The sequence below is a fragment of the Hyla sarda genome, chromosome 2 (genome assembly GCF_029499605.1).
Source record: "Hyla sarda isolate aHylSar1 chromosome 2, aHylSar1.hap1, whole genome shotgun sequence".
Classification (NCBI taxonomy): domain Eukaryota; kingdom Metazoa; phylum Chordata; class Amphibia; order Anura; family Hylidae; genus Hyla; species Hyla sarda.
In genome coordinates, this window is record NC_079190.1 from 216,833,449 (window position 1) to 216,847,884 (window position 14,436).

Sequence of the window (14,436 nt, forward strand, 5' to 3'; positions counted from 1 at the left end):
CTGATTAAAACGCTTCTTACCTGGTTAAAAATGGTTCAGCGCTTCTTCAGATATCTTTATTTTTAGTTTTCTGTTATTCCCTGGCTTGGGACTCAGTGGGAGGTGTTATCATCTGGGACTCGGCCACACGTCATTCTAGCTGGGCGGAGCTGCCGCCCGGCTCATGAATATTCATGAACTTATCCTCCTGGTCTAATTCTTCTTTCTCGGTCTGGTGTGGAGGGCCGCGCATGCGCTGCGTTCCGTACACCCAGAAGAGGCGTTCTCCCCCCCGGCTTCACTCAAGCTGCTATAGATATCTGAAGAAGCGCTGAACCATTTTTAACCAGGTAAGGAGCGTTTTAATCAGGATCCCCCGCACTACAAGCCTGTGTAACAGGTTTAGTGCGGGTGATTCTGATGACAGATTTCCTTTAAGGACTGGGAACTCTCCCAATCCATAAAGTGAGTGTATCCAAAAAACTCCATCCACGGAAACCACAAAAAGTTTTCATTCATAAGAACGTGGGCATTTTAGGTGTCCCCCAATGAAGAGCGACAGAGAAACACCTTTTATTTTTGTCAATTCACTAAATGAAAGGTACTAGAAAAACAATTTCCCACTCAATATAATTAAAGTTAGGTACGTTCACGCATACATAATCCGCTGCAGATTATTGCTACCCAATGATTTATATGAGTCGATAGCAAATAGGAAATTGTAAAGTAGGATTTGCAGATTTGCTGTGGACTCAACAAGTAGATTTGAAGTCAACAAGTAGCAGCAAAATCCTCTGTAGAATTTCCTGTAGAAAATCTGCAGCGGATTAATGTACGTGTGAACATACTCTTAAAAGGATTTATCTAATCTCTTGAACACAGTGCCACATGTACACTACCAAGCTGTTCCAGTATATATTTGTATAGTAGAGAGAAAAAACAAAAAACAATGTAAATGCATCTTTTTGTTATAAGGCCATATTACCTTATGCAGTGCTTGGTGAGGACATATTCTAGGAAGATCAGGCAGTCTACCTTTGGCTGTATGAACAGACTGAACACAAGGTTAAAAGTTCTTCCCCGATTTTACAAAATCTTTTACAACATATTTTATTATAGTGGATTAACATTAGCAAGTATCCCTCAGGAAATTAAGAAAATGTTAGTTTGAAGGCAGGGGCATGGACATTTAGCAGCTATGCACAGGAGGGACAACCCCTTTAAAGGGGAATTCCGCTGCCCCACCAATCAGAACATTTTGTCCTTAATACTTGGAGCAGGCGGCGGGGTCGTGACGTCACGGCCACACCCCTCGTGATGTGTCGCACCACGCCCCCTCAATGCAAGTCTATAGGAGGGGGAGTGACGGCCGCCACACCAACTCCCATAAACTTGCATTGAGGGGGGCATGGCGTGACATCACGAGTGCCGTGTCACGACCCCACCGCCAAAGTTCTAAGCGAACGCCAGGTGTAGCACAGAGAATCATACTGCATTTGCTCTGTCCTGATCCCCCAAGTTATAGATAGTGGCCTAGAATTTCTCTTCCATAAGATTAAAGAGGCACTGTCATTATGAATTTTTTATATTTTATAGTACTACTGATGACTTTTTTTAAATATACATTTAAAAAAAAAATATAGCAATTTTACTAAAAAATCTAAATTAAAAATAGCCGCCACTAGGGGTCATCAATCTTTATTCAGACGGACTACTCTGTATTTTGCAGCACACTGTATTCCGGCCGTAGTGTGTTGGTATCCAGTATAGCAGATCACCATTGCACCACTACAGCCTTCAGCTATTCCTTATTATGGGAGTTGTAGTTTTGCAACAGCTGGGGGTACAATCTTAGTAAAACTCTGTTTTAGAGCTATGTAGCCTCCAGCTCTTGCAAAACTAAAGACAAAGGATGTGTGGGCATGCTGGGAGTTGTAGTTTTGCAACAGCTAAAGGCAACGCAGTGCTTTACATACACTACAACTCCTGCTGTGGCAATACAAAACTACAACTCCCAGCATGCTTTAACAGCCAAAGCTTTATCTGACTCCTGAATGACAAAGAAGCTGATCAGACATTCAGGAGTCTGTGAAAGCTGAATGACACACAGTGACAGCTATGTTGATTAGTATCCAGCTTTATTAGGAACAGATAGAAAATGTATGCATAAAAACTACTGTGCAGTGATTTGCAGACTTCCAGGCTGATCCCAGACCCAGAGCAGATGAGTCACCACAGTGAGGAAGAGACACAAGGCAAAAAGACAAAGCAAGTGAGCTACATATAAATGCTATTTGTTAGGGATATATAGGTCCTAGACACAAAAAAAAAAAATATATATGTACATGATCAGGATTAGGTACTGAGTAACATTTCTTTTTTTTTGGGGGGGGGGGGCACTATGACAGGTACACTTTGAGCATCAACTCACCTCCTTGAAATAGGTTTCTCAGTGTCAGTTCTTAGCAGTAGGGAGAGCAGTGTAAAGTTGCAAATTAGTAATCCAGTGGACTCTCAGCAGACAGTAGAGACAAGGCAGTTTGAGTGAGGGGAGTTTTAAAACACAGAAGCTAATCTTTGTTATGCCATGTGCTTTAGATAATTCAGAAATTCTTTATTCATCTGAAGTCTACTCAAAGATATAGACAGTGGGGCAAAAAAGTATTTATTCAGCCACCAATTGTGCAAGTTCTCCCACTTAAAAAGATGAGAGGCCTGTAATTTTCATCATAAGTATACCTCAACTATGAGAGACATAATGAGAAACAAAATCCATAAAATCACATTGTCTGATTTTTATAGAATTTATTTGCAAATTATTGTGAAAAATAACTATTTGCTCACCTACTTGTTAGGTTTCTGGCTCTCACAGACCTGTAACAACTTCTTTAAGAGTCTCCTCTGTCCTCCACTTATTACCTGTATTAATGGCACCTGTTTGAACTTATTATAAAAGACACCTGTCCACAAACTCAAACAGTCACACTCCAACCTCCACTATGACCAAGACCAAAGAGCTGTCGAAGGACACCAGAAACAAAATTGTAGACCTGCACCAGGCTGGGAACAGTGAATCTTCAATAGGCAAGCAGCTTGGTGTGAAGAAATTAACTGTGGGAGCAATTATTAGAATATGGAAGACATAAGACCACCGATAAGCTCCCTCGATCTGGGGCTCTACACAAGATCTCACCCCATGGTGTTAAAATGATCACAAGAACGGTGAGCAAAAATCCCAGAACCAAACGGGGGGACCTAGTGAATGACCTCCAGAGAGCTGGGACCAAAGTAACAAAGGCTACCATCAGTAACACACTACGCCGCCAGGGACTCAAATGATGCAGTACCAGACGTGTCCCCCTGCTTAAGCCAGTAGATGTCCGGGCCCGTCTGAAGTTTGCCAGAGAGCATTTGGATGATCCAGAAGAGGATTGGGAGAATGTCATATGGTCAGATAAAACCAAAGTAGAACATTTTGGTAAAAACTCAACTCGTCGTGTTTGGAGGAGAAAGAATGACGAGTTGCATCCAAATAACACCATACCTACTGTGAAGCATTGGGGTGGAAACATCATGCTTTGGGGCTGTTTTTCTACTGAGGGACCAGGACGCCTGATCCGTGTAAAGGAAAGAATGAATGGGGCCATGTATCGTGAGATATTGAGTGAAAAACTCATTCCATCAGCAAGGGCATTGAAGATGAAACGTGGCTGGTCTTTCAGCATGTTTCAGCATGACAATGATCCCAAACACATCGCCCAGGCAATGAAGGAGGGGCTTTATAGGAAGCATTTCAAGTTCCTGGAGTGGCCTAGCCAGTCTCCAGATCTCAACCCCATAGAAAACCTTTAGGAGGGAATTGAAAGTCAGTGTTGCCCAGCGACAGCCCCAAAACATCACTGCTCTAGAGGAGATCTGCATGGAGGAATTGGTCAAAATACCAGCAACAGTGTGTGAAAACCCAAGACTTAAAGAAAACGTTTGACCTCTGTCATTGCCAACTAAGGGTATATAACAAAGTATTAAGATGAACTTTTGTTATTGACCAAATACTTACATTCCACCATTATTTGCAAATAAATTCTTTAAAAATCAGACTGTGATTTTATAGATTTTTTTTTTCTAATTCTGTCTCTCATAGTTTAGGTATACCTATGATGAAAATTTTATGCCTCTCATCTTTTTAAGTGAGAGAACTTGCACAATTGGTGGCTGAATACTTTTTTGCCCTGCTGCACAAAGAAACAAGGAACGTCTAGTGCAGATAGGTGTCTGAAAGTTGCCAGAAAAGATTTAATAGCATGGCATAGTTGCTAACAGTGAAAGGATTCAAAATCTATGGATGCAACTGAGCTGCAATGACACAAATTACACTGCTAGAATATTGCTGGAGAGAAGGCATTATGTGTCAACTTTTTTTTTCCCAGGATGCATCTCTAAAAGAAATTTTAGTGCAAACAATTAAAATGTTTGCAGATAAGGTGGAAACTGTACTAAGTGAATAGAGCTATGGCCCAGAAAGCTTGCCGCTTTAAGAGTTTCTCACTCCCCTGTAAATCAGGGGGTAGAGGAGGGGAACAGCACACAGAGGGCAGTGACTAATTGGAGAAGGGGAAGAACTGTGCTGGATTACAGCACCCGGGAGTAACGTCCAGCAGACTCCAAAGCCTAATTTGCATATCTTTTCACACTGATCTCGCAGCACTGGAGGGGTAAGTTATCTAATGAAAGATGTGTAATAGTTCAGGGTCAAAAGCGCTATACAGCCACATCCTTACATTATACCCTAAAACCTGCTGAAAGGTCAGCTAAAAAGATATAATGCTAATACCCAATGCAAGAGAAGAGAGCAGATCTGATGTTTGGTAGATGCTATGCTTTAATGTTAGAGATATTCAGACTGCTCAGCCACTGGCCTCTCCGGTGACCTGCCTTAGTCACCGACTGCCTAATGGACATTTCCTGCAAGGTCAATGTTTGAGAGGAAGGAGGAATTAGCAAAGTACAGCAGGGACCAGGTGCTGTGAGAAGCAGTGGGAATCACATCAGGTGGATATGCTTGCCTTTTCATTTTTAATGCACCAGGACTTAGATTCCAGATCACAACTTATCCAGTGATCACATGCACAGATGAATAACATTCGCAGTATGCAGTGATGTAGCTACATGGGTGGCAAATGGGCTTCAGTATCTTGGTGTATCATGCTTCACACAACCAAGTAAGAAAAAGTATGTTGCTATGTAAAGATGGAGCAAGGGTTTTCTTTAACTGGGTACTAATTATGTACAAATTTATTTGTTTCATATGCATGGATCAGCCACAACATTAAAACAAATTCTAAAATTGTGCACCAAGATAGCCTTTAAAGGGTACCTTTCATCAAAAAAAAACTTTTGATATATTATAGATTAATGTATGCAGACTAACTTTCCAATAGCATGTTATTAAAAAAACATGCTTCTTTCTATTACATTTTCCACTTTGAAAAAATGACCACTAGGGGTTTCTCTACCAGTTCTGGCCTTAAGCCTTTTCTTTTAAAATTTTTTTATTTATTTTTTTAATAGATTTCAGACTCATGCTGGAGTCCTAAATCTCAGACTGCAGCCGGGACACAGACAAGCTCAGCACTTCTCCCTGCCAGGGAGCAGTGCTGAGCTTGTCTGTGTCCCGGCTGAAGTCTGAGATTTAGGACTCCAGCATAAGTCTGAAATCTATATTTAAAAAAAAATAATTTAAATTAAATAGAGAAGCATGTTTTTTAACATCATGCTATTAATAAGCTATTATGCATTCAATAATCTATTATATATCAAAAGTTTTTTTTTGATGAAAGGTACCCTTTAAATCCTGTAAGTTTCATAAATGGGACATGTTTTAATTATCTCAACTCTTTTTCCAGAGATCTGGAAAATTTTGAGGTCAAGTCAACACCTTGGACTAGGATACATTCCAGAAACCCATCACTTAAACGGACACTGACGTGATGAACCACAGCAGGATATGCTTAACATCCAGTGCTATCTCATAGCCCATCACTTACCTTGAAACGGACGTGGAGTCCGGAAATCCCATCAACTTGTATGGGTCTTTCAGCATTCAGACTCCTGATCGCATCAGTGTTGGGGCAGGTCTTGGGCTGCGAGACTGTGTGGGACATTTAAACATATCCTGCCATGGCTCATCGTGATAGGTACACTAGCAATTTTTGCAGTGTGGTTGGGTGCATTATCCGTCTGAAAGAGGCTACTGCTATTAGGGAATATTGTTTCCATGAAGGAACGCACACGCGTCTGCAACAATGTTCAGCTAGGTGGTACATGTCAAAATAAACATCCATATGAATGCTGGGACCCAAAGATTTCCAGCAGAACATTGTCCAAATAATCACAAAGCTTTCTTCTTCCAAAAATGCATCCTAGTGCCACAAAAAAAAGCATGTTTTATCAGACCAGACCATAATCTTCCACTGCTCCAGGGACCTATTCTGATGTTCTAAAGCCCATAGTAGATGTTTTTAGTGGTTGACTTGGATCAGCATGGTCCCTCTAATCAGTTTAGGGCTATACAGCCACGTAGAAACAAGCTGGGATGTCTTGTATGTTCTGACACCTTTCTATCATAACCAGCATTAAAGGGATCCTTTCAGCCCAGTTACTTTGCCCATGCTGACGGACACCGATTACTGATATAGTAACGGACACACCATTACCAGTTGTCTGTCGATTGTACACATGTAAAGTTGATTAGGAGCATTTTCAGATTACAGCTTGCAGTGATTTGCACAGTTATTGGTAAAGGCCAGTCAATCTTTGGCAGAAGAAGCAGCCCCTAATAATTATGATTGACTCATTTATGTCAGCACCAGGCAAGCGCTGTGGGCTGCACACCATAAGCGCTCTTAAATCACTTCACATATCGAAATAAGCAACTTACGCTACAGTAGTTTTTCTGTGGAATTAGACACACTAGCCTTTAATCCGTATATGCATCACTAAACCTTGGACAACAATTACCCTCTTGCTGCCTCCTCAGTTGTTTTACCTTTTGGTAGGTCGTAACCACTGCATACAGAAAAAAAACTGCTATTATGTAGAGCCTCCGATCTAGTCGTCTAGTACTCACAATATTCACCAACTTTAAGAACGGATTGTTCACTTGCTGCCTATTATATCTTACCCATTAAATTGTTCTATTCTAATGAAACAGTCCCTTCACCTGTCAGTGGTTTTAATGGTATGGATGATAAGTGCATATAGCATAATATTCAATACAATAACGTGTAAAAAGGCAGTTAGGTTAAGGTTCCAGAAAAAGTTTGAACAATGGGGCTCATGACATCCAAGCTATACTGCCACGTAAGAATGCACATTGGTTTAGTTTTTATACCAATTCTTGTGCGCATAATTAAATTCCTGTATGAGCCCAAATATTGTTATATTCTTGTATAAAAATGATCATTGCAACATTCAATGATCAAATTCTAGCTGTAAAACACAAGTGGAAACAAGTTACATATTAATAAGCAAACTAGTTAAGAAAAATTGAAAATATCGGGACAAATCAAAAAGCCCTTTTCTCTGTATTAACTGTGTACACTCTTTTCCATACCTGATATAAACAATGGCACACACTCCGCAACTGAGTAGGGAATTCATGAGTAGAGTTTATAATGGCATGAAAAAACTTCTCAGTCATCTGCAGAAGCCAACGTTGATTTTCTTCAAGGACTTCAACTCCATCCAACCTTTAAAGTTAATTTACAAAAATGATGACTTTCGAAACGTGAAAAATTTCATGACATCACCAAGCACAATATTTGAAATATGGCACCGGGTGGTTACATTTCAACAAAATGTTCCATTTATTATCTTCTTTAACCTTTATTGCTTTCCATGGCTACAGCCATGTATTGCACTGAGCTATAATATTAGGTCACTGTCAGGGTAGCCAAGATCCCAGTTTATGCTCCTCTGCAGCAATATTGAATCTATGCGAAAGCTCTGGGGCATGCACAATTGCCCTGAAGCCATTCTAGAGTGTTGCACATAGCAAAGGGAGGAAAACATCTATGATCCAAATACCAGTAATGTTAAGAGTCACAGCTTTGCCAAATGATCTGAGTAGGCTTCAAGGGTGATCAGATGTGAAACTTTACTTCTGGTAATGAAGTGAGAAGATGAGAAGGCCTCCTGCTCCTTCAATATGTAAATCAAAGACCTTTTCACAGTAAGTACATGAATAAAAAGCTAAGATTACGTAATGTAATACAGGCAAATATAACCATGGCAAACGATTTATAGTCAAGAGTTATTAAATACGCCCTTGGCAGTGAAGGTGTTAGAGGGTTTATCACACAAAATACATTTCAACACGGTAGGTGATAAATGGCAGATTACTGGTGACCCACTGCTGAGACTCAAATTGTTCCCTTACATGGGGGGTCTGGAGTCCCTTCTTCTACCTAACAGCACAATTGAGATTGAATAGAGCAGCATTAAAAAAAATATACACATTTCCACTCTATTCAAAGTCAGACTAGAGAACAGCCAAGCACATAACTAGAGATAACTCATCAGCCCCCTTAAGAGAAACTTTAACCTCTTAAGGACCCATGACGTACGCGTATGTCATGAGTCCGCTCCCGATCTATAACGGCCTCTAACAACGGCCTCTAACAACGGCCGGGACCCGTGTTGCCGCGCGCTATTAACCCTTTAGACATGGCGTTCAAAGTTGAACGCCGCGTCTAAAGTGAAAGTGAAACCATGCCGGTTTGCTCAGTGAGCTGTTCGGGATCGCCGCGGCATCCCGAACCGCTTACAAGACCTCTGGAGGATCCCTACCTGCCTCCTCGCTGTCCGATCGCGGAATGACTGCTCAGTGCCTGAGATCCGAGCATGAGCAGTCAAGCGGCAGAATCATTGATCACTGGTTTCTTATGAGAAACCACTGATCAATGCAAAAGATCAGTGTGGGCAGTGTTATAGCCCCCTATGGGAGCTATAACACTGCAAAAAAAAAAAAAAAAAAAAGTGAATAAAGATCATTTAACACCTCCCCTAATAAAAGTTTGAATAAGTGTAAAAAAAAAAAAATATGTGGTATCGCCGCGTGTGGAAATGTCCGAATTATAAAAATATATAGTTAATTAAACCGTACGGTCAATGGCGTACGTGGAAAAAAATTCCAAAGTCCAAAATAGTGCATTTTTGGTCACTTTTTATATCATGAAAAATTATAGGGGTCAGAATATGATAATTTTAAACGTATACATTTTCCTGCATGTAGTTATGATTTTTTCCAGAAGTAAGACAAAATCAAACCTATATAAGTAGGGTATCATTTTTAGATGTAATTTTTACTGAAAAATGTACTGCGTACTTTTTTTTTTCAATTTTGTCTCACAATGATTTTTTTTTTCGTTTCACCGTAGATTTTTGGGTAAAATTACTGACGTCATTACAAAGTAGAATTGGTGGCGCAAAAAATAAGCCATCATATGGATATTTAGGGGCAAAATTGAAAGAGTTGTGATTTTTTAAAAGGTAAGGAGGAAAAAACGAAAATGCAAAAACGGAAAAACCCCCGGTACTTAAATTAAAGCTTAAGCATCTTAATCCCCTTGTGCCATTATTTCCCCCCCCCCCAATCTTAATCCCCTTGTGCCATTATTCTTCCCCCATCTTAATCCCCTTGTGCCATTATTCCCCCCTCCATCTTAATCCCCTTGTGCCATTATTCCCCCCACTACCACCCCCATCTTAATCCCCTGGTCCCATTATTCCCCTCTTCCTCTGATCCCCTTTTGCTTTAATCGGATAATGGAAAAAGGGAATCATAGGGAGTGGAAAATAATGGAACAGAGGGAATAAAGATTACCCCTCCATATTAATCGCCTTGTGCCATTTATTCACCCCCCCTCTGATCCCCTTTTGCCATTATTTCCCCCCATCTTAATCCCCTTGTGCTATTATTCCCCCCTCCGATCCCCCAGGCCAATATATCAGCTACATACAATAACACCCTCCCATACTGCGGTGTTACACTTTGTTTAATATGCTTACCAGGCCTGTGTCTATCCCATTCAGCGGGAGTCGGAGGGCCGCAATGACGGGTGACACCCATCTGCCCTGTGCCGACACCTCCGTGCAAGGATAGGGACGTCACACATTAGGCCCGGCAGCCACTGCCGCTCACAGTAAAGTGGCTGCGGCCGCAGGTACAATATAGTGAGCTGCTCTGACCAATACATGGCCGGTATTTGTCAGCGAATTGCCGTACCCCCGCATAACCCTTGGAGCACCCCTAGGTCTATAGTATGAGGCCAGAGGGAGGATGACTGTTTCTTATTGGGACTGTAAGAAAAAAAACATGGCTTCTTTGTTACCTTAAAGTATACCTCCACTGTTTTTTTTGCCCAAGTTTTCTGAAAAAGGACTATAGTGCAACACTTTTGATTTTGCCACTGGAAAGATTTACTGAGCACCCATCCCACAACTCTGCATTAATAGATTGAGCTGCGTGCTCTAGCTTTATAACACCCATCTCCAGCACAAAAGACCCAGTGCCATAGAATCTCCTAATGCAGATTTATATACAGCTGGGAGTAGAGAGAACAGGCGATCAGTATAGCTATTCCAGAGCCAAATTCAAAACCAAAGTCCTTTAGTAAAAATATTAGCTTGCACAATTCTGAACAGTGATTTTTCATAAAAGTTAATAAAATGATTGAGGTACACTTATAATATCTGCAGTTCTGCTATTATAAATATTGGCATAAAAAAATTCTAAATATAAATTGCTACTTTCGAGTAACTCCAGTTTCCAAAAGCACTGACGTAATTAAAACAAAGGGGTTCATACAGGTGATGTACCCTTTGGCTTACTTCAGGCAGCATTGGGACAGTACAATACAATTATATTCCTTTTGTCTATTTCGTGCAGGTGAAGCACATAGAACTGGAATGAGTCAAACAGGAGGTGATATTTTTTGGAATCTTTCTAAGGTAATCTAAAAACAGAAGGGTCACTGTCCTTTACTGAACCCTAATCCAGTACTAAATAGACACATGCTATTCTTCAGCAGGCTAAAATAATTAGAATGCCTGCCAAGCTTAACTAGTGCGTCTCAATTTAGAGTTATCACATGTTCCCTTTGTACTGCAACTGTATTCAATGACAAAGATGGTAACTAGTAAAGATGCAACCACCCCCTTGATTTATTTAATGAATAAACCACAAACCTTGTAGAATCGACCTCAAAACTGACATGCTGCCACTCTGGAGATGTAAGGATAACTCTCAGTAAAGGTTCCAAAAGCTTCTGAAGGTAGGTTGCTCCATATACCTAAAGACAGAAGAAATGAATTGCATTGAAAAAAAAAATACACTGAGACTATGGATAGGACCACTTACCGTAACACTCGACAGGATAAATGAATGCAGGTAATTTTCATTCAGTGCAAGCAACACCATCAGAACTTCAAAAATGATAAGTTATAATATTACATAATGATTTGTATGCAGTTCTATGAGTCTGACCTGAATTCTGCAGTGTAGACAATAGGGATCGACCGATATCGATTTTTTAGGGCCGATACCGATAATCTGTCACCTTTCAGGCCGATAGCCGATAACTTATACTGGCGGGGCAGAAGCCGTTGCAGATCAAGGATTTAAAGCGGGCGCTTTAAATCAATGAACTGCAGCGGCTTTTGCGGTGCCAGAGACCGCCGCTGCTGCCCGCTTCTCTCCCCCTGCCTGTCCTGAGTCTAACCACCACAGTTGCCCCATCACCTCCCCCCCCATCCTCTGCCCACATACCGCCGCCACTGCCCCATTGCCTCCCCCACCTCTGGCCACATGCCGTTGCCCCATTGCCACCCCCCATCCTCTGGCCACATGTCGCTGCCCCCATACTCTGGCCACATGCCGCTGCCCTATCGCCTCCCCCCCCCATCCTCTGCCCACATAATACCGCTGCCGCCCCATCGCCGGTGTTATAGTTACCTGTTCCCGGGGGGCGCAATCCTTCTGGCTCCGTTGGCGTCCTGCGCTGTCACTGTGCATACTGACAGTGACGTCATGTTGGGGATGTCACTCCTCATTACACAGCACAGAGCACAGCAATAGTGCAGGAGCCAGAAGGATCACGGACCCCCGGGAACAGATAATTATAACACCGGGGATGGGGGGAGGCAATGGGACAGCGGCGGCGATGGTCGTATCTGGCCGTAGGGCGGGGAATTATCGGCATCTCGGCAAGGTAATTGCCGATACCGATAATGTCCAAAATCGCGATTATCGGGCGATAATATTGGCCAAACCGATAATCTGTCGATCCCTAATTACTTTACACTGCTCTACCTATGTAATAGCCTCACTGCAGTGTGATACTTTACCCTACTCTACCTATGTAAAAACCTCACTGCAGTGTGATACTTTACCCTACTCTACCTATGTAAAAACCTCACTGCAGTGTGATACTTTACCCTACTCTACCTATGTAAAAACCTCACTGCAGTGTAATACTTTACACTACTCTACCTATGTAAAAACCTCACTGCAGTGTGATACTTTACCCTACTCTACCTATGTAAAAACCTCACTGCAGTGTGATTACTTTACACTACTCTACCTATGTAAAAACCTCACTGCAGTGTGATTACTTTACCCTACTCTACCTATGTAAAAACCTCACTGCAGTGTGATTACTTTACCCTACTCTACCTATGTAAAAACCTCACTGCAGTGTGATTACTTTACACTACTCTACCTATGTAAAAACCTCACTGCAGTGTGATTACTTTACCCTACTCTACCTATGTAAAAACCTCACTGCAGTGTGATTACTTTACACTACTCTACCTATGTAAAAACCTCACTGCAGTGTGATTACTTTACCCTACTCTACCTATGTAAAAACCTCACTGCAGTGTGATTACTTTACCCTACTCTACCTATGTAAAAACCTCACTGCAGTGTGATTACTTTACACTACTCTACCTATGTAAAAACCTCACTGCAGTGTGATTACTTTACACTACTCTACCTATGTAAAAACCTCACTGCAGTGTGATTACTTTACCCTACTCTACCTATGTAAAAACCTCACTGCAGTGTGATTACTTTACACTACTCTACCTATGTAAAAACCTCACTGCAGTGTGATTACTTTACCCTACTCTACCTATGTAAAAACCTCACTGCAGTGTGATACTTTACACTACTCTACCTATGTAAAAACCTCACTGCAGTGTGATTACTTTACACTACTCTACCTATGTAAAAACCTCACTGCAGTGTGATTACTTTACCCTACTCTACCTATGTAAAAACCTCACTGCAGTGTGATTACTTTACCCTACTCTACCTATGTAAAAACCTCACTGCAGTGTGATTACTTTACCCTACTCTACCTATGTAAAAACCTCACTGCAGTGTGATTCTTTACACTACTCTACCTATGTAAAAACCTCACTGCAGTGTGATTACTTTACACTACTCTACCTATGTAAAAACCTCACTGCAGTGTGATTACTTTACACTACTCTACCTATGTAAAAACCTCACTGCAGTGTGATTACTTTACACTGCTCTACCTAGGTGTGAAGGTTTTACTGCTGTGTATTTACTTTACCCTGCTCTACATTTAAGTTTACACTGGTCTATGTGATAGTTTAACTGTTGTGTGCTTAGTTTACACTGCTCTACTATGTTAGATGGCTTCACTGCAGTGGGATTAGTTTTAAACCAATTAAATAACCATAACAAAGCACAAGTTCAACACCAATTGCCGGTTTAATGACCTGTACTATGGCATTATCGCTATGATTATGTTATTGGACCGACTGTTGAGCCAGGATTTGCAGTCTTAATAAGGATGCAAAATGTCCGTATTATGTTAATTTAAACCAGAATGAGTTCTGTTAAAGAGTTACTATGACAAAAAACACACATACACACCATCTGACATGATGCCGAGACATAGCAAAAGTTTTGATCTTACAGTGTCGATCTGTTGATCTGACCAGATGCGATGACTAGTTGTGTCAATCAAAACTAACCTTTATTCTGTATAAGTCTATGTAAGCGTGCACTAGTTCTGATCTGTCAGCCGGCTGGGAGAAAGGAGAGCAATGCTGGGAATGTCTGCAGCTTATTATAAGCAATGAGACACATTTATCATTTGTGCGAAAGGGGGAAGACATATACCAATAAACTTCCCCCAAAAAACCTATGCCACCTAGTCGAGTGGAGTAAAAATTAATTTTATTTAGTTGATAAATGCAACTACCCCCCCCCCTCCAGGTTACCAGTTCCCTTTAATATGCACATTTAAAAAAAAATTATATATATATATATATATATATATATATATATATATATATATATATAATGCAGAGCCCTGCAAAATGACCTCCAGCAGGTCAATGCGCATGTGTCCACTCAAA

General features: G+C 41.1%; 1 protein-coding gene across 7 annotated transcripts in view; it reads right to left on the minus strand.

Annotated features, from left to right (window-relative positions):
- Positions 1 to 14,436, minus strand: part of NF1 (neurofibromin 1) — a 241,565-nt gene that overhangs the window by 135,976 nt on the left and 91,153 nt on the right. For 5 of the 7 annotated variants that reach the window (XM_056556350.1, XM_056556349.1, XM_056556352.1 and 2 more), the window contains exons 28-29: positions 11,227 to 11,330; positions 7,592 to 7,727 (exon numbers count right to left, since the gene is read on the minus strand). In XM_056556350.1, coding sequence (XP_056412325.1) covers positions 7,592 to 7,727; positions 11,227 to 11,330 — 240 coding nt within the window. Of the gene's footprint in view, positions 1 to 964; positions 1,034 to 7,591; positions 7,728 to 11,226; positions 11,331 to 14,436 lie in introns of all 7 variants that reach the window. The other 2 variants (XR_008888649.1, XM_056556348.1) reach the window with 1 other exon arrangement.